The 26,093-nt window shown below is 42.7% G+C and overlaps 1 protein-coding gene and 1 long non-coding RNA gene across 2 annotated transcripts in view; one reads left to right on the forward strand and one right to left on the reverse strand.

Annotated features, from left to right (window-relative positions):
* The window catches only part of LOC116467662 (uncharacterized), an 80,609-nt gene extending 74,182 nt beyond the window's left edge, over positions 1-6,427 (forward strand). Inside the window, exon 4 of the long non-coding RNA XR_009211054.1 lies at positions 2,669-6,427. This is a non-coding gene — a long non-coding RNA (uncharacterized LOC116467662). The remainder of the gene's footprint in view (positions 1-2,668) is intronic.
* Positions 1-26,093, reverse strand: part of PRKCQ (protein kinase C theta) — a 199,710-nt gene that overhangs the window by 62,785 nt on the left and 110,832 nt on the right. Inside the window, exons 13-15 of the mRNA XM_058431256.1 lie at positions 9,602-9,693; positions 7,598-7,660; positions 1,850-1,988 (exon numbers count right to left, since the gene is read on the reverse strand). Coding sequence (XP_058287239.1) covers positions 1,850-1,988; positions 7,598-7,660; positions 9,602-9,693 — 294 coding nt within the window. The remainder of the gene's footprint in view (positions 1-1,849; positions 1,989-7,597; positions 7,661-9,601; positions 9,694-26,093) is intronic.

Here is a 26,093-nt window from a genome sequence, read left to right on the forward strand (position 1 = left end):
AATTGCTTCAAAGAGAATAAAATACCTAGGAATCCAACTTACAAGGGATGTGAAGGACCTCTTCAAGGAGAACTACAAACCACTGCTCAATGAAATAAAAGAGGATACAAACAAATGGAAGAACATTCCATGCTCATGGGTTGGAAGAATCAATATCGTGAAAATGGCCATACTGCCCAAGGTAATTTATAGATTCAATGCCATCCCCATCAAGCTACCAATGACTTTCTTCACAGAATTGGAAAAAACTACTTTAAAGTTCATATGGAACCACAAAAGAGCCCGCATCGCCAAGTCAATCCTAAGCCAAAAGAACAAAGCTGGAGGCATCATGCTACCTGACTTCAAACTATACTACAAGGCTACAGTAACCAAAACAGCATGGTAGTGGTACCAAAACAGAGATATAGACCAATGGAACAGAACAGAGCCCTCAGAAATAATGCTGCGTATCTACGTCTATCTGATCTTTGACAAACCTGACAAAAACAAGCAATGGGGAAAGGATTCCCTATTTAATAAATGGTGCTGGGAAAACTGGCTAGCCATATGTAGAAAGCTGAAACTGGATCCCTTCCTTACACCTTATACAAAAATCAATTCAAGATGGATTAAAGACTTACATGTTAGACCTAAAACCATAAAAATCCTAGAAGAAAACCTAGGCATTACCATTGAGGACATAGGCATGGGCAAGGACTTCATGTCTAAAACACCAAAAGCAATGGCAACAAAAGCCAAAATTGACAAATAGGATCTAATTAAACTAAAGAGCTTCTGCACAGCAAAAGAAACTACCATCAGAGTGAACAGGCAACCCACAAAATGGGAGAAAATTTTCGGAACCTACTCATCTGACAAAGGGCTAATATCCAGAATCTACAATGAACTCAAACAAATTTACAAGAAAAAAGCAACCCCATCAAAAAGTGGGCAAAGGACATGCACAGACACTTCTCAAAGGAAGGCATTTATGCAGCCAAAAAACACATGAAAAAATGCTCATCATCACTGGCCATCAGAGAAATGCAAATCAAAACCACAATGAGATACCATCTCACACCAGTTAGAATGGCCGTCATTAAAAAGTCAGGAAACAACAGGTGCTGGAGAGGATGTGGAGAAATAGGAACACTTTTACACTGTTGATGGGACTGTAAACGAGTTCAACCATTGTGAAAGTCAGTGTGGGGATTCCTCAGGGATCTAGAACTAGAAGTACCATTTGACCCAGCCATCCCATTACTGGTTATATACCCAAAGGACTATAAATCATGCTGCTATAAAGACACATGCACACGTATGTTTATTGCGGCACTATTCACAATAGTAAAGACTTGGAACCAACCCAAATGTCCAACAACCATAGACTGGATTAAGAACATGTGGCATATATACAACATGGAATACTATGCAGCCATAAAAAATGATGAGTTCATGTCCTTTGTAGGGACATGGATGAAACTGGAAATCATCATTCTCAGGAAACTATCGCAAGGAGAAAAAACCAAACACCACATGTTCTCACTCATAGGCGGGAATTGAGCAATGAGAACACATGGACACAGGAAGGGGAACATCACACTCCGGGGACTGTTGTGGGGTGGGGGAGGGGGGAGGGACAGCATTAGGAGATATACCTAAAGCTAAATGATGAGTTAATGGGTGCAGCACACCAACATGGCACATGTATACATATGTAACAAACCTGCACATTGTGCACATGTACCCTAAAACTTAAAGTATAATAATAAACAAAACAAAACTTTCTGATTTTCAGGGGCGAAAGAAGCAATGGCATGCGGCCAGGGCATGCTGAGATGGGAGCAGCCTGTCATTGCATTCCTACCTCCGGGGCGATGTAGTCGGGTGTCCCACAGAAGGTATTCGTCTTGGCATCTCCTAGCATGTTCTCCTTGCACATTCCAAAATCTGCGATCTTGATATGTCCATCTTTGTCTAACAGGATGTTATCTAGCTTCAGGTCCCTGAAAAACAAAAGCGAAGTAAATCTCACATTAATAAATATAATTTGGTTAACATAAAATTCCATAGGAGGCGAGGGAGTTTATCTTATTGCAGCCTGAGAGGGGCTCACGAGAGGCGCTTATGTATCTATCCATTTGCACACCAAGTAGGGTGTAGACAAAGCAGATTCTGCAAGGGCACTCTAGCTGCTGTGGATTCTTTCTCTGATTTACCAAGGGGTGCAGCTCAGTATAAGGAGGACAGAGCACCCATAACCATTGGGGACCCTTGATCCCAGGACTTTCCTGAGGGTAATGATGAAGGAGGAAAACCTAAAAAATGTACTTACTGTATGCCATTTTCTACACATTTGTGAATGAATTATACTGCACCTAATTCCAAGTCCAGTTGATGAAGGTTGTTCCTAACTAATACTGAACCCCTTAGGAACCAGAATCCATCCAACACCAGAATGTCATGCCAACAAATTTCTGTTTCCTTGGAGAACTAGTATCCTCTTAAAATAACCCATTCCATTCTTAGGGAAATGTAACTGATAAAATTTTTTAAAAAACAATTAACCGAACTTTGCTTCCCTGTGATGTCACCTATTGGTCCAAGGGGGCTTTCTATTGTTATCATGTGTGACACCCCAAATATTTGAAAAAAATGACATCAAGTTTTCTCTTCTCTCACCAAGATCAGGGACTTCGCTCCTCATGACGTGGTTTTCACACCCTTTTGACCATGTACCACAGCTGCATGAGATGTGGCCACTGGGAGAAACCGGATGAAGGGCAAACATTCTGGCCTCTGCCTTCCAAGTATCTTGAATTTGTCAGTTTTCTTCTTGAAACATGGTGCTGAGAATGAAGCCAGAATCTTCCAGAGAGACAATCTGAGTGGTGTAGGTTACAGTGGCACCCAGAGCTCCATTACCATCCTCTTGCCTTTTGCCACAGTGGACTAAGATCCTGCACCATATTTTTCATAGTTTCATCACAATAATGCCCAATATTGAGTTTATTGTAAACTAAAACCTTCAGGTGTTTTTTTTAATTTCCTATACGAAGTGCCATTATCCCAATTTCTTCTCATTCTGTAGTTGTGAAATTGATTTTTTAAAGAGAATTCAGGTGCTTCCCTTGATATCAGTTTCTTTTTTTTTTTTTTTTTCCCTGAGATGAGGTCTTTCCCTGTCATCCAGGCTGGAGTGCAGTGGCATGATGTCAGTTCACTGCAGCCTCAACCTCTTGAGCTCAAGCAATCCTCCCACCTCAGACTCTTGACCACATGTGTGCCATCGCCATGCCTGGCTAATTTTTTAAATTTTTTGTAGAGACAAGGTCTCACTATGTTGCCAAGGCTGGTCATGAACTCCTGACATTAAGCAATCCTTCTGCCTCAGACTATCAAAATGCTGGGATTATAGGCGTGAGCCACTGCGCCTGGCCAGCTCTGAGGGATCTAGGTCAATATGGGAAAGGTTCTGAAAGGCTGCCATGTGAAGCCAGCCCTCCATGGGGGTGAGGAAGGAGTGACAAGGAAGATCAGCGAGGACCCCTGGAGCCAGCTGGAGAGGGCAGAGAACCTAGAGGCCCAGGGTGTTCTGAGGCATGTCACGCTTACACCCCATGGGGCATGAGGACCCAGGGGAGAACTTCAGAGTCCACAGCCCGCGCATGTCTCTGCAAGCTTTCATCTGTCAGAGGAGAAGCAGCCATCACGGCATCAAGCAGAAGAGAACATCCAGGGGCACTCTTTCATTCCATCATGAGGTCAACGGAGGCAAAGCTTTTCTATTTGGAAGAGGTGGAGCGGGCATCACAGTTGGCTTCCCAATCCCAGCATTACGGCCGGCTGGCTCCGCCTCACCATTTCCCCTCTGGGAGCCTCCAAGACTCATCCAAGGAACAGGGACCATGATGCTTGCCTCACTTGTCTCATGGGGTCCTGTGACGTCCAATGAGGTAATCAAGTGAAAGCATAGAAAGTGGCTTCAAACACATGGGTTTGGCCCAGTTTTATCGTCAATAATATACAATCTTAAGGTTCCTCTTAGTTCTAATACTCTAAGATTGGAAGTTCTAGATTCTTCTTTCCACATCTGCATACTTTCCGGCTCTATGTTTTCACATTTGACCCAAACCAGGGCTTACAACATCTTTGAAGATGCCGTCGATTTTATGGTTCCTCTGGCAGATGGTGAGTGACGCCACCACACCTGCTTCTCCACATCTAATGCTTTTCATTGACCAACAGCAGCCTTGCCCCTGAAGCTGGATGCACCTGCTGAATATTCCTCTATTTTCCTATTGCTGTGCCTTTCCTGGAGTCACTTCTTCCGTCTGCAAAGCCTCTTCCCCTCTAAAAAGTCTACCTTCACAGAAGAATTTTTGTTTGCCATCTCCCCTACTTAAGTCTGGTGATATATATTTTTCCTTTCAGCACTTGCACTTTTAATTGGAATCACATTCACTTGGACATTTTTAGAATGTACAGCTTGTGTCTTTTCATCTGTTCATCCATTCATCATCCATCCATTCTGCCTCTGAAGAAACCCCAGAAAGTGGCTTATCAGGATTCTGGGGGTTGGGACTTCTCTATGTTTAGTACCCACTGCCATGCTTGACAAAGACCTGCACATCCAGAGCACATATGGTCTGTGATACCAGCTGTGTGGGTGGAATGGTGGCCCCCAGAAGATATGTCTAGGTATGTTCATGTCCTAACCCCCACAACCTTGTGGATGTGACCTTATTTGGAAAAAGGGTCTTTGCAGATGTAATTAAGTTGAAGATATCAAGGTGAGATTATCTTTGATTATGGAGGTGGGCCCTAAATCCATCAAGTGTTCTTAGAAAAGACAGATGGGGCCAAGAGAAGGCCGTGGGAAGACAGAGGCAGAGACTGGGTGATGCAGCCACAAGCCAAGGAATGCCTGCAGCCACCAGAGGCTGGCAAAGCGAGGGCTTGGTGGGGGCATGGCCCTGACCACATCTTGCTTCCAAATGTCTAGCGTCTAGAATAAGCCACCAAATTTGGTGTAATTTCTTATGGCAGCCCTTCAAAACTAATGTATCAGTTTTGTGAACAAATTCAGAAAATTATTATCCTATGAGGTGAAAAGAAAGAAATGAATTGAATCCTTTTAATTCAGTTGCCAAATTAAAAGTTTAGATAAGTCAAATTACACACAGATAGTTGAATAATTTCTTACTATTCAACTTATTATAAGGCAACTTATTTCTTATTATGCAGCAGGCCAGTCTTAAAGCCAACATAGTTGTCTGGTGACCTAACCTCAGTTACAACTATTTGATGATGACTTTCAAGGGTCTCCTGCAACCTAATGAGCACAAAAAATCAACTCGGTTTTTTTTTTTCTTGTTGGTGCCTAAGAAGGCTTAAAGAACATAATTTCCATGCATGGGCCGGGTAAGACTCGAAAATGGGTACAACTTGTTGTGATAGTAAAGCTACTTATGGACATCTATTGCTTTTTTTGTTCTGAGTGTTAATAATTTACATGGTGACATGATAGAAAGAAGCTTTGTGACATAGGGAAATAAAATGCACCAAGGCATGTGGGCTTAGGTTTCACGGGGTCCCTTCCACTCTAAGATCTCTGTCTCTCTCTCTCTCTCTCCAGCCTTCCTAATTTTTCTTCTTACCTCACATTTATTTTTTACTTTTTTTACTTTTTAAATTTTTTGAGATGGACTGTTGCACTGTTGCCCAGGCTGGAGTGCAGTGGCATGATCTCGGCTCACTGCAACCTCTGCCTAAAAGGTTCAAATGATTCTTGTGCCTCAGCCTTCAGAGTAGCTGGGATTACAGGCACGGGCCACTACACCCAGCTAATTTTTGTATTTTTAGTAGAGACGGGATTTTGTCATGTTGGCCAGGCTGGTTTCCAACTCCTAACCCCAGGTGATCCGTCTGCCTTGGCCTCCCAAAGTGCTAGGATTTACAGGTGTGAGCCACTGTGCCCACCCCCTTTATTTATCTCCCCATCCATCCATCACCATCCATCCATCCATCCCATCCATCTATCCATCCAACCATCTGTTCATCCATCCATCATCCATCCCTCCATCTGTTCATCCATTAGTCTGTTCAATTTACCCATCACCCATCCATTCATACCCATCCATCCATCCATCTGTTCATCCATCCATCATCCATCCATCCATCTGTTCATCCATTCGTCATCCATCATTTATCCATCCATCCATCCACACCCATCCATCCATCTGTTCATCTATCCGTTGTCCATCCATCCATCCACACCCATCCATCATCCATCCATCATCCATCCCTCCATCTGTTCATCCATTCCTCATCCATCCATCATTTATCCATCTGTCCATCCATCCACATACATCCATTCATCCATCCATCCATCTGTTCATCCATTCATCATTCATCCATCATCCATCCATCCATCCATCCATCCATCCATCCATCCATCCATGCATGCATATCCATCCATTCATCCATCCATCATTCATCCATCGTTTGTCCATCCAACCAGCCACACCCATCCATCCATCCAAATATCTGTTCATCCATTCATCATCCATTCACCCAACCATCTGCACCCATCCATTATCCATCTATCCATCCACCCCCCACAGTTTAGTCCGTGCCTAGGTACAGAAATATTTTAGATATATTGCAGGCCTTACACATATAAAGAAAAATTTAAAAAAATTCTGATAAGGGTTTTTAAATAATATTCTGGTGAGTATTTCTCAATTTTCTGAAGATTAAAAAAATATAAAACAGCTTCTTAATCTATGATTTTGTAGATAGACCAAAAAAATTACATTCAAAGAGGCTGCTTAAGAATACTTACTTCTCAAACCTCCCCTAAGCCTTTAGTTCTGTGGCTCCAAATAGGGCAACCCTCACTTGACTGCACCCTCAGAAAATGGAGAGGTCCTTCCCCGTTAAGTGAATTCTGCACTCTGTAAGCACCAAAGCTTCAATACTAATTATCTGGTCTCCAGCAGCTCAGCCATCCTCCTCACTAGATCCTTTCTTTTTCTTCCTTTCTATTTTTCCTCCTAATCTGCAGTGAGTTGGAAACCTGATAGTAAGTTTGTAAAGATTTGTATGTTAAATAAGTGCCAACTACATTTTGAGAAAGGAAGTAAGGAGATTGAGGTACAATTGCATCAATCTAAGAGCTTGGACAGAAGAACGTGAAATGATGTCATACAGCAGAGAAGGAGAAAATTCCATAAGCATTTCTAGGTGGCTCAAAGCAAAGACAAGCAAAAATAAGAGGCATGAAGGGGACAAAAGAGAAAGAAACCATAAGATAAGCTAAGAAAGAGAAAATAGGGCAGTGAAAATGGGAGAAGGAAGGTGAAAGAAGGAATTCAAGTGAGAACCAGCATAGAGGACAGAATGGGCTCAGCACTTTCCTGCTTTTGAGACTGGAATGTCTTCCTTGGTTGTAAGTCATCATCCGTGTAATCACTGTGGGTAGGAGACCTATGTGTGGAGCTTACTCCCACGAAATCACATGGGCTGTCTCGCAGCACTTGGTGCAATGATTAAATTAACTGAGCCAGGAAAGCCGATATCTTAGCATTTGTTTCCACAAAGCAAAATTTACCTGTAGACTATTCCTTTGGAATGAAGGAATTGCAGACCAAGAATGATTTCAGCGGCATAAAACCTGGGGGAAAGAGAACCAAGGTTCAACATGAATGTAGTCACGGAACAAAATAAAATCCCAAACCCAGACTGACCTTTTTCTGACATGCTGTGTGGGGCTAAATGGCATACACACATAACTCTGTTGAAGCCTAACAAGGAAGATGGTGTCCATTCATTCTACACATAAGAAAGTGGAGGCTCAGACACCTCCAGCCTCAGTCCTAACAGCATAAAACAGAGCTGGCATCTTAAGTGAGTCCTGCCTGTATCTAGTACTTGTTCTTATATTTTAAACAATAATGCTCACATTGTCATTTTTTTGTTTTTGCTATTGCTAATAAAACATACACAGACATTAAAAGTAATAGTATAGGCCAGGTACGGTGGCTCACGCCTGTAATCCTAGCACTTTGGGAGGCCCAAGCAGGTGGATCACTTGAGGTCAGGAGTTCCAGACCAGCGTGGGCAACATGGTGAAACACCGTCTCTAGTAAAAACACAAAAATTAGCAGGGCATGGTGTTGGGCGCCTGTAGCCCCATCTACCCAGGAAGCTGAGGCTTGATAATCATTTGAACCTGGGAGGCAGAGGTTGCAGTGAGCTGAGATCACACCACTGCACTCCAGCCTGGGCGACAGAGCAAGACTCTGACTCAAAAAAAAAAAAAAAGTAATAGTATAGATAATAGGCAAATAATTTCTCCCTTTGTTTTAAACTCTGGTTGGCACCCATAGACCTGTATGCACCATTCTGAATAGAACTGGCTGGTTTATTTTCGAACTGAGAGCCTTTAGCCTGGGCAACACTTACAGCCCATGAGGTGGAAAAGAGGATATTAGCAGATGCAAGATAAGTTACACTTCATCTTCAATGGTGACAAGGTTAAAGGAAATGAGTTTACCCCATCACTGGTGGGATTAAGGTCGGATATGAGACAGCTTCCTGGAAGGGAAGTTTGCTGGATCTTGTGGAAGAATGCAAAATTCTCCTTCCTGGAAGGCATTTAGGACAGGAAGGATAGCGTGGGTCCGGGCTGGCTGGAGACGACAGTGGATTAAGTGAATCCTTTCTAGCATGAAAAATGCCCGATGATTTCTCTGCTGCAGAAATCCAGTAAAATGACCTTTGGGTGCATTGCTGAGGTTTCCCAGAGGCAATGAGCTCAGCAGAGTGCTACCCACTAGATGTGATAAACAGCCATTCCAGCCAGGGTTTTTATAGGAGCTGGCGGACCAAATCCATTTCTCAACCCACTTCAACCTAAACCACTCAAAGTGTTCGTGCAGATGGGAGGGAGGGATTATTGAGCGCTGAGCAAAGGAAGCTAGCATGTACTCATCATCTTCCAAGGCGCCCAGTGGCAGAACTTCCTTTTACTTGCATGTCATGGGGAGCAGGAAGTAGGACTCAAGGGGAACAGCATGGGCAGGAGGGGCAGTGAGAGCTGTGGATGCAGGTGCAGTCCCACCAGGTACCCACAGCCTGCCCATCTCCACGTGTCTCAGGCTGCCTGGCACTAGGAAGGTGAAGCTTTGTTCTCAGATGGACTAAGTTCCTCTTCCTGCTTCCTAAAGCTTTATGCCTCCACATCAGGCTTTCCATGAGAGGCCTCAGCTACAAGCTCCATCCCTGGGGACCACCCTTGAGGTCCGCAGTCCATTTCACTGCGTCCTTTCCAAAGGGCACATATTTGCTTCTGTGCTCAGGTTAGTTAGAAGCCTGATGAATCGGGATGGTTCCTTAAAACCAAGTAGTTAGTTTTAAATCATAGAGAAATGAAACCAAACTGACACAAATTTCAGTTTCACAACCTGGGAAAACTGTTGCCTTGCTTGATGTATTCCCGAGGGTTTACCTGGCCCTGGGATTCAGGCATGCCAGGTGGGAAAAAAAAAAAAAAAAAACAAGCAAGAACTAACAAGAACAGTGGAAAACCCCCAAACCCTTTAAAGCCTCTTACGTCGCTCTGGAAAGGTCGAACTTGTGGCAGCTTTGGATGTGGTACATTAAGTCCCCTCCGTTGAGATACTCCATCACAAAAAAGAGGTTTTCCTGTGGAAAAACAAAACAATTCCAACTTTTATTTCATTTCATTTTTATTTATTTATTTTGTCCGAGACAGGGTCTCACTCTGTCTCCCAGGCTGGAGTGCAGTGGCAGGATCTCGGCTCACTGCAACCTCTGCCTCCTGGCTTCAAGTGATTCTCCCCCTTCAGCCTCCCTAGTAGCTGGGACTACAGGCATGCACCACCATGCCCAGCTAATTTTTGTATTTTTAACAGAGACAGGGTTTCGCCATGTTAGCCAGGCTGGTCTCCAACTCTTGACCTCAGGTGATCCGCCTACCTTGGCCTCCCAAAGTGCTGGGATTACAGGTGTGAGCCACCATTCTGAGTCACAGTTCCAATTTTTAGCTCTTTAGAGAAAATACAACAAGGAGGACTACTTTTTAAATGGATTAGATCATTTCAGGGGAACCAATTCTGTTGTGAAATCACTTATCAGAAGACTGTCAAAATCATTTAAACAATCTATGTTTTTGAGCCCCAGGAAGCCTGGGGAATCTAGGTGGGATACCGTGTGACATCTAGATGCTTGCGTGTTACAACCCAGCAGATGAGCTGGGGCACAAGGGAGAGTCCAGTTGACCTGCTGGCCAGACAATGGGATGGTGCCAGGCACTTAGGGCCACTTAGCATGTGCTGATCATATACTTATCGAAAGTGACAGGGTGCAGGGTGATAAGGAGAATGTGTTTTGGTCTCTGACTCCAAGGGTGGAGCTTGAAAACATTCATTCATTCAACACTCAGTAATTAGCTACTGAGCATATTCTATGGGCACGGCATGGTGGGGAGTGGGCAGGGCATGTCAGTCATTCCTCCTTGAAGCTTGCAATCAAGTTTAACCTTATTTTTCTCCAGTCCTGACTTAACTCATGGCAGAGGCAAGCCACAGTTTATGACGGAGTTCTTCTGGCAGAGGACACGATGTATGTCAGTAGAGCTGGAGCCCTCGAGTGGCCACAGTCAGAAGCAGGGCTGAGTGGTCTTCAGGCTGTGGTGGGCATATCAGAGGCGGCCAGGATTGTAACCAGCCTCAGCTCCTCAATGATGTGAGACAATGTTTTTTTTTGAGAAACCTGATTTTTAAAGGGTTGTAATGCATCACAGAATCAGTAATCCATAAAGTGTGGGGACCTTTGGTGCATCTGGGCATGAATTTGCACCTGAAAGTCTCACCTGGGTGGTTTCTTAACAGAATTAACCTTTACATTTTGATGTGAACCCAACAGAGGCCATGCAGCATAGGAGGTAATGGTAGAACATTGTTCTGGTCTGACAGTGAGACTGCTCGCCTGGGCAACACAGAATGGGGAAACCAAGTATTGTGGCAATTATGTCAATAATCCAGGTCAAGGTAAGCATCCATCTGTTTTCAATGTTAGTTTCCAATCTGATTTACTAATTCCATATATCTTTAAGTGAAGCCCACCCTTTTCTCTTCTGGACAGGCCCAAATTCTCAGCTGACATAAATCATGACTTAACACAGATTTCAAACCCAATTTGAGAGTCGTCATTGGCTTTGCCTGCACACACCTGCTTTCTCACGCTACCTCTTGCTCTTATGAGCACCATAGAAAGCTTCTGTTCTAACCTCACCTTTTTACTCAAACTGTAATGGCCCTATACAAGCCACAAAGGTGGAATCTTCTTTTAAGTACTCATGAGAGCAAAGCATATGAAAGTGTAAAGTGAAACCATTTCCAACAGTGCTTGAGTGAACGGTTTCTTCTAAGTGTTTGGATGCTTACAAATTCCTAGAAAGGCTGATATTTCAGAATTTAGCAGTCAATTTAGTTAGATGTGGAGAAAGTGGTGGGAGGGGACTGGAGGCAACAGTTCAGCCCCAATCCCATGCATTCCACACACCTTCTCACCTGTTCTCAGGTCTGAATCAGACGCCACACTAGTGGTGAGCACTGGGGGGGTTGAATTGGCCATAAAAGTCTAAGAGATCACAGGGCACAGTCAGTGTTTACTACCATGAGGGTGAGAAGAAGACTACGTTGCTAGTGATTATTAATTAACAGCAATGGAGATTTACAGTATGTTGGATGCCCCACATTTAACCCTCCCAAGAGAACTGCAGGCTCCACAATACATCTGTCAAATATCTGTTCTGGTTCTCATCTTTATATTAAGCCACAGCATGGGAAAATTGCACTGACTGTTTTTTGTCCTTTGTGATGGCATTTTGCATCAGTTTAACCCTCTGGCTTGGATGAATGCCTGGTCAAACGTGGGCTTCTTGAAGGGGAGCAGGGACGGTCCATGCCTGGAAGTCCAGCTTGTGTGATCCGGCCTGGAGGACCTGCTGTCTCTCTAGAGGACGCTCCTGTTTGGAAAGCCTGGGAATCGAGTCATCCGTGATATCCTGGGCCCACTTTGGGCCACAGAGATGGCTCTGTGATAAAATTAGCACAAATGCATGCACATACAAACTACACGGTCCTGAGGTTTGGATTTTGAGGATCACATTTTGAGGGATAGATAAGCCTTTTAAAAGCTGAATCCAAAATCCCATCATAAAAGGTAAATACAAATATAATAGGCTCAAACTTTCATAAACAGCTGGGGAAGGAGTGCCCAGAGTTGAAGGCAACCCACAGCTGACTAGAACCTCTGCAGAGCTGCAAGCAAAAAGAAGTGTCTGCTGCTGGAAAGACTCTGGGCTGGCGTAGATAGGAACAAACAAAGAAGAATGAGACTCAGAGTAATTGCGAAGAATGTGGGCTTCATCCTTACTCAGCTCTGGGTTCAAAGCCCCTCTATTTGTAACTCTGGAGACTTGACTGAACCTCTCCTGAGCTTCATTTTATTTGTGAAATGGGGTAATAATACTCCTGCCTCCTAGGGTTGCTGTGGGTATTAAACAAATTAGTGTGTGTGGAAATGAAGCTCTGCACTGACCCTCAGTGGGAAATTGATAACTGATGGCGGCTGTCCTTCTAGGAAACAATTTAAAAGCCAGGAAAGATAAAACCAAAACCAATCCAAAAACCAGCAAATACTTCCCAAAGGAAGCAAATGAATAGTTCTCTGGCTGATGGCTCTCCAAAGAAAGAAGAAAACAGAATTAGATTCCCTCCTGGGCTGCCCTTTAGGTTCTGGCCACCTGCTGAGAGAGGATCCAAAGCAGGCTGACCGAGAGAGAGAGAGAGAGAGAGAGAGAGAGAGAGACAGAGAGAGAGAGACAGAGAGAGAGAGAGACAGAGAGAGAGAGACAGAGAGAGATGGTGGGGAGGGAGGGAGAGAATGTGGCCTGTGTTGGGTTAATTGTAAATGGCACTTACTAGTCTAGACCTCACGTCTTTATGGCGGGTAATACATTAACCGAGGCAAATGATCTTTCTGGTGGGTGAGAACTGAAGCTGTGATGCCATTGGGGGATGGGACATGTCAAACGCATCCCAGTCTTGCCGACTGTCAACAACTCCTGGCAAAGCATCTGTCGAATGGAAATTCTAGTCTGTGAGAAATGGGACTGTCGCTAATCAGCTGTGTGATCAGGTAAATGCCACCATTACAGGTCCTTGGTTTCCTCCTCTGAAAAATGAACCCTGTCCATGAAAATGAGAGAGTCACCATTACCTACAGCTTTGTTGTGATTTCCAGACAACTGAAGGCAATAAACAATGTTGACCTTCTGTAGATAGGTGGGTAGTCAAAGCTGTATGACTCTTTTATGTTTGTGTTACTGATGTTTTAAAGAAATGGTATTTAAGTTGGGTGCAGAGGTGCATGCCTGCAATCTCAGCTATTCATGAAGCTGAGGCAGGAGGACCACTTGAGCCTAAGAGTCCAAAGCCAGCCTGGGTAACAGAGTGAGACCCTGTCTTAAAAAAAATGATGATTAAATACAAGATCGAAGTGATAGATTTAACAAAATCAGTTGTATAATTCTCATAGGACTGCGTTTGCATACACGAATATCATTTGGAGGAGTTAAGGGTCCTAGAGCTGTCAAAATATATCACTATTTAAAACATAAGATAGTTCTTTAAAGGGAGGAATAGGACATTTTGTGAATATTCTAGAATTAGTAAAGGGTGAATTGTAAAAGCGGCCTCAAACGTTATTTAATACAACCTAGCTTCTACACTGCTTTCTTCTTACAGTGATTACATTTTTCAAGTGAGAGAACAAGAATAAAAAGAATGGAAAAGTGTTTAGTTGTGAAGACTATTCAACACAGCTAGTCAAATATTGAGTAAACAAGGAAACGGCTGGCAAATGTGCATATATTATAGGATGAATGACAGGTTTATAGCATTAAAGAAATTAATGATTTTTATCAAACTAATAACAGTTAATTTTGTAAATGCCCTGAGAACTTGGCAAATATCATGCAAATAAGGTCAGATTTATAGACTCCCTCTCCAGAAAAATAAGATGGGAAAAGAAGGAAAAGAATAATTATAGTCATTTTTCTGAGGTATCTTTTTTCTTCGAAGGCTAGTAAACCAACGTAATAAATTTTACACAAGAGAATATTTGCAATCTCTGGAAAATAAATAAAATTAAGATCAAAATATTTATGACAAAACATCTAAATTTACCATCACACCTTTCAAAGTATCATATGTTAAGCACATGTAACAAATGTTATAACAGTGAAGACTATAGTATAACAAGATGGAAACCAGAGATAGAATTCAACTTTACTTTGGGACATCTCCTATGACAGCCAATGGAAAGAGTCGGGAATTCTGCTCTGAAGAAGAAAGGGGAGCTATCGTTCATATTTAAAATTAAATGAAAGAATTCATATAAAGTATTCAGCCCTGTGCCTGGCATATAGTAAAAACTCCTTATGTATTAACTTTATCACATACATTGTTATTATTTTATCACACAGGGAAGAAAAGCATTAAGTTGCATTATAATCAGAACAAGGACAGCCCCAACCTTTGCAAGATTTGGAGCAAGTGTGCAGAGGGAGGCCCCACACCGTGGGTCCCCAGGTTTAAGTGTTATTATTCAAGCTCACCAACAATTCAATTAAATATGCTCTACATTCCTATATGTTCTCTGTCTCTTGGGAAATATAACTGCATAATGACCAAGAAGGCCAGTGACAAATTCAGGATCCCTCGAAATTCTGCACCAGTTAATTGGCCATATTGGGAAAGTCCCCTCCTGCCCCTTTCAAGGACAGAACCTAGGGAGATGTCTACATAGGCTTGAGGCTGTTTAGTTATGGAATTCTGAGGTCCTGGGGAGTGGTTTAGGAACAGAGATGACCTCTTGGCTTCACAGGAAGGAGTGTGGTATGAGAAAGGCCAAAGGGAGGATTCTAAATGAAAGGCTGCGCAGAACCCCTCTTGCTTGGGTCTAAGGTTTAGGACATGGAATGAATAATTTTCCAATTAAATAAGGTGTGAGTTGGATTTGTGTTGAGGTATCTTGAAGTCTCAACTTTACTAATAATTTTGGATTGACCACAGAAAAGAGCACTCTCCTGTGACCAGCTAGGCTTATCTTCTCTGGAGCTCCATTCCCTTTGCTGCAAAATGAGGGGATCTGACCTGATAACCTCTACCACCCCTCCCTACTCTAAAATTCTTGATCCACGGAGTCTGTCATTAGAAGGAAAACAAAAGAACATAGCAAATCATTAGTTGTTAGTTATTCTGAGCAACCAAGATGCATCTCAACAGGTGAATGGATAAATGGTGGTACATCCATACAATGGAATATTACTGAGCAACGAAAAATGAGTTCTCACGCATATTCTTAAGTGAAAGAAGCCTATCTGAAAAGGCTACAATCTGAATAGCCTCCCTCTTGTCTGGTTTCTCCATCTCTGGCTCAAGCATTTCCCATGATTCTCATCCCTTACACTCTGCAGTCATAATGAGCTTCCATCTTCTGAAAACTCTTTCGGGAAGATTTCTGTATCACCACTGAATCTGCCCATCCACCACTCACTCCTTCACACTTTATTGTCTGTTCCTCCTCCGTAACACATTCCACACTCAGTTTTTGATTGTCAACTCTTCACCACATTAAATATATGATCCTTTCTCACTTGAAATACTTTCCTCTCCTGTCTTCCGATACTCCTAACTCCTCTGTTCCTCTTCTTACCACCCCGAGGGATCCTCCCTATCACCTTTCCCTCCTGCTCTTCCTCCTGCTTTGCGATAGAGAGCTTTTCTGTGGTTTGGCACTCGAATCTCTGCAGTAGGTTGATTCTGACGCTCATATATTCCCACAGTTTCCCCTGAAGAGTCCCACGAGTGTCACCTCCTCAGGATGGGAACTGTAATCACCTCAAATACAACATAATGTTGGGTCTAATAAGGAACCTCCACTCTGCCCCACTTTATGAAGAAATCGTTGCTAGGAACAGCACATATTAAACTGCTCTATGCTATTTATCAGATATTTTCTCTAAGACTGGTGCTGGAGAAGAGGATCCTGAAGTGACAGAAGTTTTAAGGCGGAGAGACAAGGAGATGGACAAGAATGATTTTACGGTCAAGGATCAAGGCAGAGGCCAAGCATGGTGGCTCACACCTATAATCCCAGCATTTTGGGAGGCTGAGGTGGGTGGATCACTAGAGGTCAGGAGTTCAAGACCAGCCTGGCCAATATGGTGAAATCCCATCTCTACTAAAAATACAAAAATTAGCCAGGCATGGTGGCACACACCTGTAACCCCAGCTACTTGGGAGGCTGAGGCAGGAGAATCACTTGAACTCAGGAGGTGGAAGTTGCATTGAGCCACCTGGGCAACAGAGCTAGACTGTCTCAAAAAAAAAAAAAAAATAATCGGGGGGTGGAGCCAAGATGGCCCAATAGAAACAGCTCCGGTCTACAGCTCCCAGCGTGAGCGACGCAGAAGACGGGTGATTTCTGCATTTCCATCTGAGGTACCCGGTTCATCTCACTAGGGAGTGCCAGACAGTGGGTGCAGGACAGTGGGTGAAGCACATCGTGCCTGAGCTGAAGCAGGGCGAGGCATTGCCTCACTTGGGAAGTGCAAGGGGTCAGGGAATTCCCCTTCCTAGTCAAAGAAAGGGGTGACAGATGGCACCTGGAAAATTGGGTCACTCCCACCCTTATACTGCGCTTTTCCAAAGGGCTTAAAAAATGGCACACCAGGAGATTATATCCCGCACCTGGCTCAGAGGGTCCTACGCCCACGGAGTCTCACTGATTGCTAGCACAGCAGTCTGAAATCAAACTGCAAGGCGGAAGCGAGGCTGGGGGAGGGGCGCCTGCCATTGCCCAGGCTTGCTTAGGTAAACAAAGCAGCCAGGAAGCTCGAACAGGGTGGAGCCCACCACAGCTCAAGGAGGCCTGCCCACCACTGTAGGCTCAACCTCTGGGGGCAGGGCACAGACAAACAAAAAGACAGCAGTAACCTCTGCAGACTTAAATGTCCCTGTCTGACAGCTTTGAAGAGAGTAGTGGTTCTCCCAGCACGCAGCTGGATATCTGAGAATGGGCAGACTGCCTGCTCAAGTGGGTCCCTGACCCCTGAGCAGCCTAACTGGGAGGCAACCCCCAGTAGGGGCAGACTGACACCTCACACAGCCGGGTACTCCTCTGAGACAAAACTTCCAGAGGAACGATCAGGCAGCAGCATTTGTGGTTCATGAAAAATCTGCTGTTCTACAGCCACCGCTGTTCTGCAGCCACCGCTGCTGATACCCAGGCAAACAGGGTCTGGAGTGGACCTCTAGCAAACTCCAACAGACCTGCAGCTGAGGGTCCTGTCTGTTAGAAGGAAAACTAACAAACAGAAAGGACACCCACACCAAAAAAGCATCTGTACGTCACCATCATCAAAGACCAAAGGTAGATAAAACCACAAAGATGGGAAAAAGAGCAGAAAAACTGGAAACTCTAAAAATCAGAAAAGAATGTTCAACCCAGAATTTCATATCCAGCCAAACTAAGCTTCATAAGTGAAGGAGAAATAAAATACTTTACAGACAAGCAAACGCTGAGAGATTTTGTCACCACCAGGCCTGCCCTAAAAGAGCTCCTGAAGGAAACACTAAACATGGAAAGGAACAACTGGTACCAGCCACTGCAAAAACATGCCAAATTGTAAAGACCATCGAGACTAGGAAGAAACTGCATCAACTAACGAGCAAAATAACCAGCTAACATCATAATGACAGGATCAAATTCACACATAACAATATTAACTTTAAATGTAAATGGACTAAGTGCTCCAATTAAAAGACACAGACTGGCAGATTGGATAAAGAGTCAAGACCCATCAGTGTGCTGTATTCAGGAAACCCATCTCACGTGCAGAGACACACATAGGCTCAAAATAAAGGGATGGAGGAAGATCTACCAAGCAAATGGAAAACAAAAAAAGGCAGGGGTTGCAATCCTAATCTCTGATAAAACAGACTTTAAATCAACAAAGATCAAAAGAGACAAAGAAGGCCATTACATAATGGTGAAGGGATCAATTCAACAAGAAGAGATAACTATCCTAAATATATACGCACCCAACACAGGAGCACCCAGATTCATAAAGCAAGTCCTGAGTGACCTACAAAGAAACTTAGATGCCCACACAATAATAATGGGAGACTTTAACACCCCACTGTCAACATTAGACAGATCAATGAGACAGAAAGTTAACAAGGATACTCAGGAATTGAACTCAGCTCTGCACCAAGCAGACCTAATAGACATCTACAGAAATCTCCACCCCAAATCAATACAATATACATTTTTTTTCAGCACCACACCACACCTATTCCAAAATTGACCACATAGTTGGAAGTAAAGCACTCCTCAGCAAATGTAAAAGAACAGAAATTATAACAAACTGTCTCTCAGACCACAGTGCAATCAAACTAGAACTCAGGATTAAGAAACTCACTCAGAACCACTCAACTACATGGAAACTGAACAACCTGCTCCTGAATGACTGCTTGGGTACATAATGAAATGAAGGCAGAAATAAAGATGTTCTTTGAAACCAATGAGAACAAAGACACAACATACCAGAATCTCTGGAACACATTCAAAGCAGTGTGTAGAAGGAAATTTATAGCACTAAATGCCCACAAGAGAAAGCAGGAAAGATCCAAAATTGACACCCTAACATCACAATTAAAAGAACTAGAAAAGCAAGAGCAAACACATTCAAAAGCTAGCAGAAGGCAAGAAATAACTAAAATCAGAGCAGAACTGAAGGAAATAGACACAAAAAACCCTTCCAAAAATTAATGAATCCAGGAGCTGGTTTTTTGAAAAGATCAACAAAATTGATAGACTGCTAGCAAGACTAATAAAGAAGAAAAGAGAGAAGAATCAAATAGACGCAATAAACAATGCTAAAGGGGATATCACCACCGATCCCACAGAAATACAAACTACCATCAGAGAATACTACAAACACCTCTACGCAAATACACTAGAAAATCTAGAAGAAATGGATAAATTCTGCGACACATACACCCTCCCAAGACTAAACCAGGAAGAAGTTGAATCTCTGAATAGACCAATAACAGGCTCTGAAATTGTGGCAATAATCAATAGCTTACCAACCAAAAAGAGTCCAGGACCTGATGGATTCACAGCTGAATTCTACCAGAGGTACAAGGAGGAGCTGGTACCATTCCTTCTGAAACTATTCCAATCAATAGAAAAAGAGGGAATCCTCCCTCACTCGTTTTATGAGGCCAGCCTCATCCTGATACCAAAGCCTGGCAGAGACACAACCAAAAAAGAGAATTTTAGACCAATATCCTTGATGAACATTGATGCAAAAATCCTCAATAAAATACTGGCAAACTGAATCCAGCAGCAGATCAAAAAGCTTATCTACCATGATCAAGTGGGCTTCATCCCTGGGATGCAAGGCTGGTTCAACATACACAAATCAATAAATGTAATCCAGCATATAAACAGAAACAAAGACAAAAACCACACGATTATCTCAATAGATGCAGAAAAGGCCTTTGACAAAATTCAACAACCCTTCATGCTAAAAACTCCCAATAAATTAGGTATTGATGGGACGTATCTCAAAATAATAAGAGCTATCTATGACAAACCCACAGCCAATATCATACTGAATGGGCAAAAACTGGAAGCATTCCCTTTGAAAACGGGCACAAGACAGGGATGCCCTCTCTCACCACTCCTATTCAACATAGTGCTGGAAGTTCTGGCCAGGGCAATTAGGCAGGAGAAGGAAATGAAGGGTATTCAATTAGGAAAAGAGGAAGTCAAATTGTCCCTGTTTGCAGATGACATGATTGTATATCTAGAAAACCCCATTGTCTCAGCCCAAAATCTCCTTAAGCTGATAAGCAACTTCAGCAAAGTCTCAGGATACAAAATCAATGTACAAAAATCACAAGCATTCTTGTACACCAATCACAGACAAACAGAGAGCCAAATCATGAGTGAACTCCCATTCACAATTGCTTCAAAGAGAATAAAATACCTAGGAATCCAACTTACAAGGGATGTGAAGGACCTCTTCAAGGAGAACTACAAACCACTGCTCAATGAAATAAAAGAGGATACAAACAAATGGAAGAACATTCCATGCTCATGGGTTGAAGAATCAATATTGTGAAAATGGCCATACTGCCCAAGGTAATTTATAGATTCAATGCCATCCCCATCAAGCTACCAATGACTTTCTTCACAGAATTGGAAAAAACTACTTTAAAGTTCATATGGAACCACAAAAGAGCCCGCATCGCCAAGTCAATCCTAAGCCAAAAGAACAAAGCTGGAGGCATCATGCTACCTGACTTCAAACTATACTACAAGGCTACAGTAACCAAAACAGCATGGTAGTGGTACCAAAACAGAGATATAGACCAATGGAACAGAACAGAGCCCTCAGAAATAATGCTGCGTATCTACGTCTATCTGATCTTTGACAAACCTGACAAAAACAAGCAATGGGGAAAGGATTCCCTATTTAATAAATGGTGCTGGGAAAACTGGCTAGCCATATGTAGAAAGCTGAAACTGGATCCCTTTCTTACACCTTATACAAAAATGAATTCAAGATGGATTAAAGACTTACATGTTAGACCTAAAACCATAAAATCCCTGGAAGAAAACCTATGCAATACCATTCAGGACATAGGCATGGGCAAGGACTTCATATCTAAAACACCAAAAGCAATGGCAACAAAAGCCAAAATTGACAAATAGGATCTAATTAAACTAAAGAGCTTCTGCACAGCAAAAGAAACTACCATCAGAGTGAACAGGCAACCCACAAAATGGGAGAAAATTTTCGGAACCTACTCATCTGACAAAGGGCTAATATCCAGAATCTACAATGAACTCAAACAAATTTACAAGAAAAAAACAAACAACCCCATCAGAAAGTCGGCAAAGGATATGAACAGACACTTCTCAAAAGAATACATTTATGCAGCCAAAAAACACATGAAAAAAATGCTCATCATCACTAGCCATCAGAAAAATGCAAATCAAAACCACAATGAGATACCATCTCACACCAGTTAAAATGGTGATCATTAAAAAGTCAGCAAACAACAGGTGCTGAAGAGGATGTGGAGAAATAGGAACACTTTTACACTGTTGGTGGGACTGTAAACTAGTTCAACCATTGTGGAAGTCAGTGTGGGGATTCCTCAGGGATCTAGAACTAGAAATACCATTTGACCCAGCCATCCCATTACTGGGTATATACCCAAAGGACTATAAATCATGCTGCTATAAAGACACATGCACACGTATGTTTATTGCGGCACTATTCACAATAGCAAAGAGTTGGAACCAACCCAAATGTCCAACAACAAGAGACTGGATTAAGAAAATGTGGCACATATACACTATGGAATACTATGAAGCCATAAAAAATGATGAGTTCATGTCCTTTGTAGGGACATGGATGAAACTGGAAATCATCATTCTTAGCAAAGTATCGCAAGGACAAAAAACCAAACACCGCATATTCTCACTCATAGGTGGGAAATGAACAACGAGAACACATGGACACAGGAAGGGGAACATCACACTCTGGGGACTGTTGTGGGGTGGGGGGAAGGGGGAGGGATAGCATTAGGAGATACACTTAATGCTAAATGACGAGTTAATGGGTGCAGCACACCAACATGGCACATGTATATGTATGTAACAAACCTGCACATTGTGCACATGTACCCTAAAACTTAAAGTATAATAATAATAAAATAAAATTTAAAAAAATCAAGGCAGAGACCTGATAGCTATAGAGGGTACAAGATCATGTGAACTCTGGGATGAAGGGGAAAATAATGAAACAGGAGGTCAGAGAGGGATGGGAAGAGGCTTTGTCAAAGAAGACTTCTCCTCTGCCATTCTATTTGGGACCAGCCTTCCTGGCACCTGAGTCAGCCAGTGTAATCTACGGTCAGACCATTTATCTTTCTTTTTCTCTTCCATTCCCCCTGTGCCAAGCCCCTGAATGTTATCTAGCATTCTAGGGGCAAATGAAACAAAAGAAAAGAGCGAAACATGCATCTTGGTATCAAGGAATGTATTATTTACATAGAGAGGGTATTATTTAAACAGAACATACGACAGAAGTCACAGAAGACACCCAGCAGTACAGGAGCAAAATCATCTTTCTGGGTCACGTAAGCCGAGAAGCCTGAGCGCCTGAATGACAAGTAGGATTTAGCGTATCTGAGAGTGATTTATAGAGTAGGTAGTTTTTCAGCAAGGTTTCAAAGGAGGGAGAGTAGGCTGGGTGTGGTGACTCATGCCCGTGATCCCAGCACTTTGGGAGGCTGAGGTGGGCGGATCACTTGAGGTCAGGAGTTTGAGACCTGCCTGGCCAACATGGTGAAACCCCATCTCTACTAAAATACCAAGAAAAAAATATTAGCTGGGCGTGGTGGCGCATGCTTGTAATTCCAGCTACTTGGGAGGCTGAGGCAGGAGGATCACTTGAACCCAGGAGATGGAGGTTGCAGTGAGCAGAGATCGTTCCACTGTACTCCGGTCTGGGTGACAGAGTGAGACTCCTTCTCAAAACAAACAAACAGCAATGAAACAACAACAACAAAAAACAAAGGAGGGCTAGTAACTTCACAGAGGACATGCACTTTCCTGCAGCACTCTCTTGAAGGAGATGTCAAATGCTCATGTCTTCTGGGAAGCTGGTGACAATACTTTTGAGACTATGTGAGAATGGCTGACAAAGGAATGGGCAGATAATATGGGCCATGAGCCTGGAAGAATATTACAGAGTCACATCAAGATGAGAACAGATCTGTGAGCTTAAAAAGCGGGCGTGTAGGGGCCGGGCGCAATGGCTCACGGCCGTAATCCCAGCACTTTGGGAGGCCGAGGCGGGTGGATCACAAGGTCAGGAGATCGAGACCATCCTGGCTAACACGGTGAAACCCCGTCTCTACTAAATATACAAAAAATTAGCCAGGCATGGTGGCGGGCGCCTGTAGTCCCAGCTACTTGGGAAGCTGAGGCAGGAGAATGGCGTGAACCCGGGAGGCAGAGCTTGCAGTGAGCTGAGATCGTGCTACTGCACTCCAGCCTGGGTGACAGAGCGAGACTCCATCTCAAAAAAAAAAAGCAGGCAGGTAGGAAAGATGCAGCATTTCAGATGCACTGAGTGTCTTGTTCTTTTAGTCCAAGAATTCCTGAATATGTGTTCACTCATTGCCCATTATTTCCCGTGTATTTGGATGAGAAAACCTTAAGGAAACGTTGAGAATGCAACATTAATTTCCCATAAATTACTGTGTGAAAATAAATAACATTTAAAAGCTGTTGGAATTCCTAAAATGCGTTTTACGCCTTGAGAGAGACGTGACTGTGATCTGCGTCACATATGGTTACAACTTCTGTTTCTCAGATTATAGATTAACTTGCTTTCTTTTTTCTCTTGTTCTGTACAATGACTAGAGAGAATTAAACAACGTCAGGGACAAACACTTTCTGACTTCTTTTTTTCTCTTTTTTTTTGAGACGGAGTTTCACTCTTTCACCCATGTTGGAGTGCAGTGGCATGATCTCAGCTCACTGCAACCTCCGCCCCCCGGGTTCAAGTGATTATCCTGCCTCAGCCTCGTGAGTAGCTGAGATTATAGGTGCCCACCACCCCGCCTGGCTAATTTTTGTATTTTTAGTGGAGACAGGGTTTCGCCATGTTGGCCAGGCTGGTCTCAAACTCCTGACTCCAGGTGATCCACCCGCTTCAGCCTCCAAAGTGCTGGGATTACAGGCGTGAGCCACCGTGCCTGGCCGCCTCCTGCCTTCTTAATTAATGAAACTTGTTAAAGATTACCTTCTCCTTTTTTTGTCCTATTTTCCTTAGACCAGATGACAGAAAACCTATGACTATAGCACACTCTGTAAAAGATGTTAAATGTCCCTTTCCCAAAAAGAAACACTGCCTGTAACCAAGCTCCTGGAACTATGCACCAGCCTTGTATGAAAAATGTAATCCTGCTAAAAATGCCTCCGTCTCTTACCTATGGAAACCCTAAGGTTCCCTCCTTTACAACTCTGACTCCATTCTTTTGGGGTGTTTCCAGGTGCGCCATCCTCAAACTTTGAATAAACGCTGTTTAAATTAGATTCTGGCCTTTCTGATTATTTCAGGTTGACAGCTGTATATCGACTCATTTTGGTAAATTTGCTGTAAAATCTAACATTTGCCAAATCACAGTTTGGTTACATAGCAGGGGAACCTGCAGAATGTCTAAATGACCCCCAGTTTCTGAAATAACAATGTGTAAGTGTTCTCAGGATCAGAACGCCGCCAGAGGACGTTAAAGAAAAGAGGCTTCTCTGTCGCTACAGATGGGGGCAGCATGAAAAGTTAATTCTTGTCTTAGTGCAGGGACACGTCTTTTGGAGGATGTGGTTTCCGTGGGTTTTCTTTTCTTTGCTACAATTGTGATAATTTCCAGGGCTCCTAGCTCAACTGAAGGGTTCCTGGATTGAAGCATTTTTGAGAGCTTCAGATGAAGCAGTTTCTGAATAAAATGCTTGAAATTAAAAACTTTCTTAGATGGATTTTGCCTTAAAACTATGGAAATACCAGGATGACATACTTTTTAAAAACTGTCAAGTTGAAGGAGTTTTTCTTTTTAATTTTAAATGATAATAATATCTTGTAGTTAGTATGGTACTTTCTCTAAAAAAGATCCAAACTTCTCTGCAAGTGCTATTATTGCTATTATTATTCTTTTTTACATTATCCTTTGGGAAGCAAGAAAGGAGAAGCAGTGTCACAAAGAAATGTTAGGTGACTTGTTCAAAGTAACTCACACACTCTCGCTCTGCAGCCATAACCGGAAGTAGAGCTTTGTGTGTTCTATGAATAGAAAGTGAAACTCAGTTTTCTTTTTCATAAAAGAAAAATTTCAAAGTGATATTGACCAAGAATGTTCAACTGGTGCATATTGGGAGTGTGGGAGTCACGGGCAGTGATGTGAATCCAGGAACACTAGCGTTCTGCCTCCTGGCATCACCCTGGGAGGCCACTCTTCAGAGGCCTGCAAAACCACAGTGGCCTGCCCTCAAATCCAACCTGAGGGAACGACCCAGAGACAGAGATGTTCCTATAGGATCTAGAGCTACTTAGGTGTGAAATAGTAACGCTTCTTAAATGTCAGAATACAGATCACCCTTTCAGAATTCAAAGGAGACACAGAAGAAGGTAGACCTTACTTCACTTTTAATTTTTAAGGGAAAGTTATTTCCTTGAAATTAAAAAGAATTAGCATCCTTACTGTGTTAGATGCATCTTTCCTTTCCAAACAAACTTTGGAAATAAATCCTCTTATTTTTCCACAGTTTTATCAGAGATAGAACACAGAAACTTTGGATACTTGAGTTATTAATCTTTCCTTTACTGCAGCATAATTAAAAAGAGGGAAATTGTTTTTTTCAGTGTTTATTTTTTCTCTGTGAGTGTTTCAAAGTTTTACTGTTAATTATTTTTTCTAATTGTTTTAAATCTACTTGTAGGTGGATATAGTTAAAAGACATGACAACTCTTCTTGTAGACAAATTTTACTGTGGATTTTCCTATTTTTTTACTTTTTAAAATGTAAGTAATGGAAACTATTAAAAATCTAAGTTGGAAATCTAGTAGTGCAAAAGTTGGCTGGCATCCACACTGAAGGGGGTACTGAGAAGGGATCGTGCAATTTCAAGCCCTGCAGACTTTCATGTAAGACAGAAAATGTAAATAGTAATAACAAAGAAATGTTAGAAAAAAAGTAAAAGAAAGAAGAGCTAGCCCTTCTTCCCTCTTGCCAAGACAGCAGGCTCTCAGGATGCTGATCTACGTTAGACCCTGAGCCAGTAATTTATGCCAGAGCCTGGATGACGCACAAAGTCATCTTGATCTAGCACACAGAAAATTAATTTTGAAGATTCTTTTGATTTGA

Source organism: Hylobates moloch, unplaced genomic scaffold (assembly GCF_009828535.3).
Source record: "Hylobates moloch isolate HMO894 unplaced genomic scaffold, HMol_V3 SCAFFOLD_2, whole genome shotgun sequence".
NCBI classification, from domain to species: Eukaryota; Metazoa; Chordata; class Mammalia; order Primates; family Hylobatidae; genus Hylobates; species Hylobates moloch.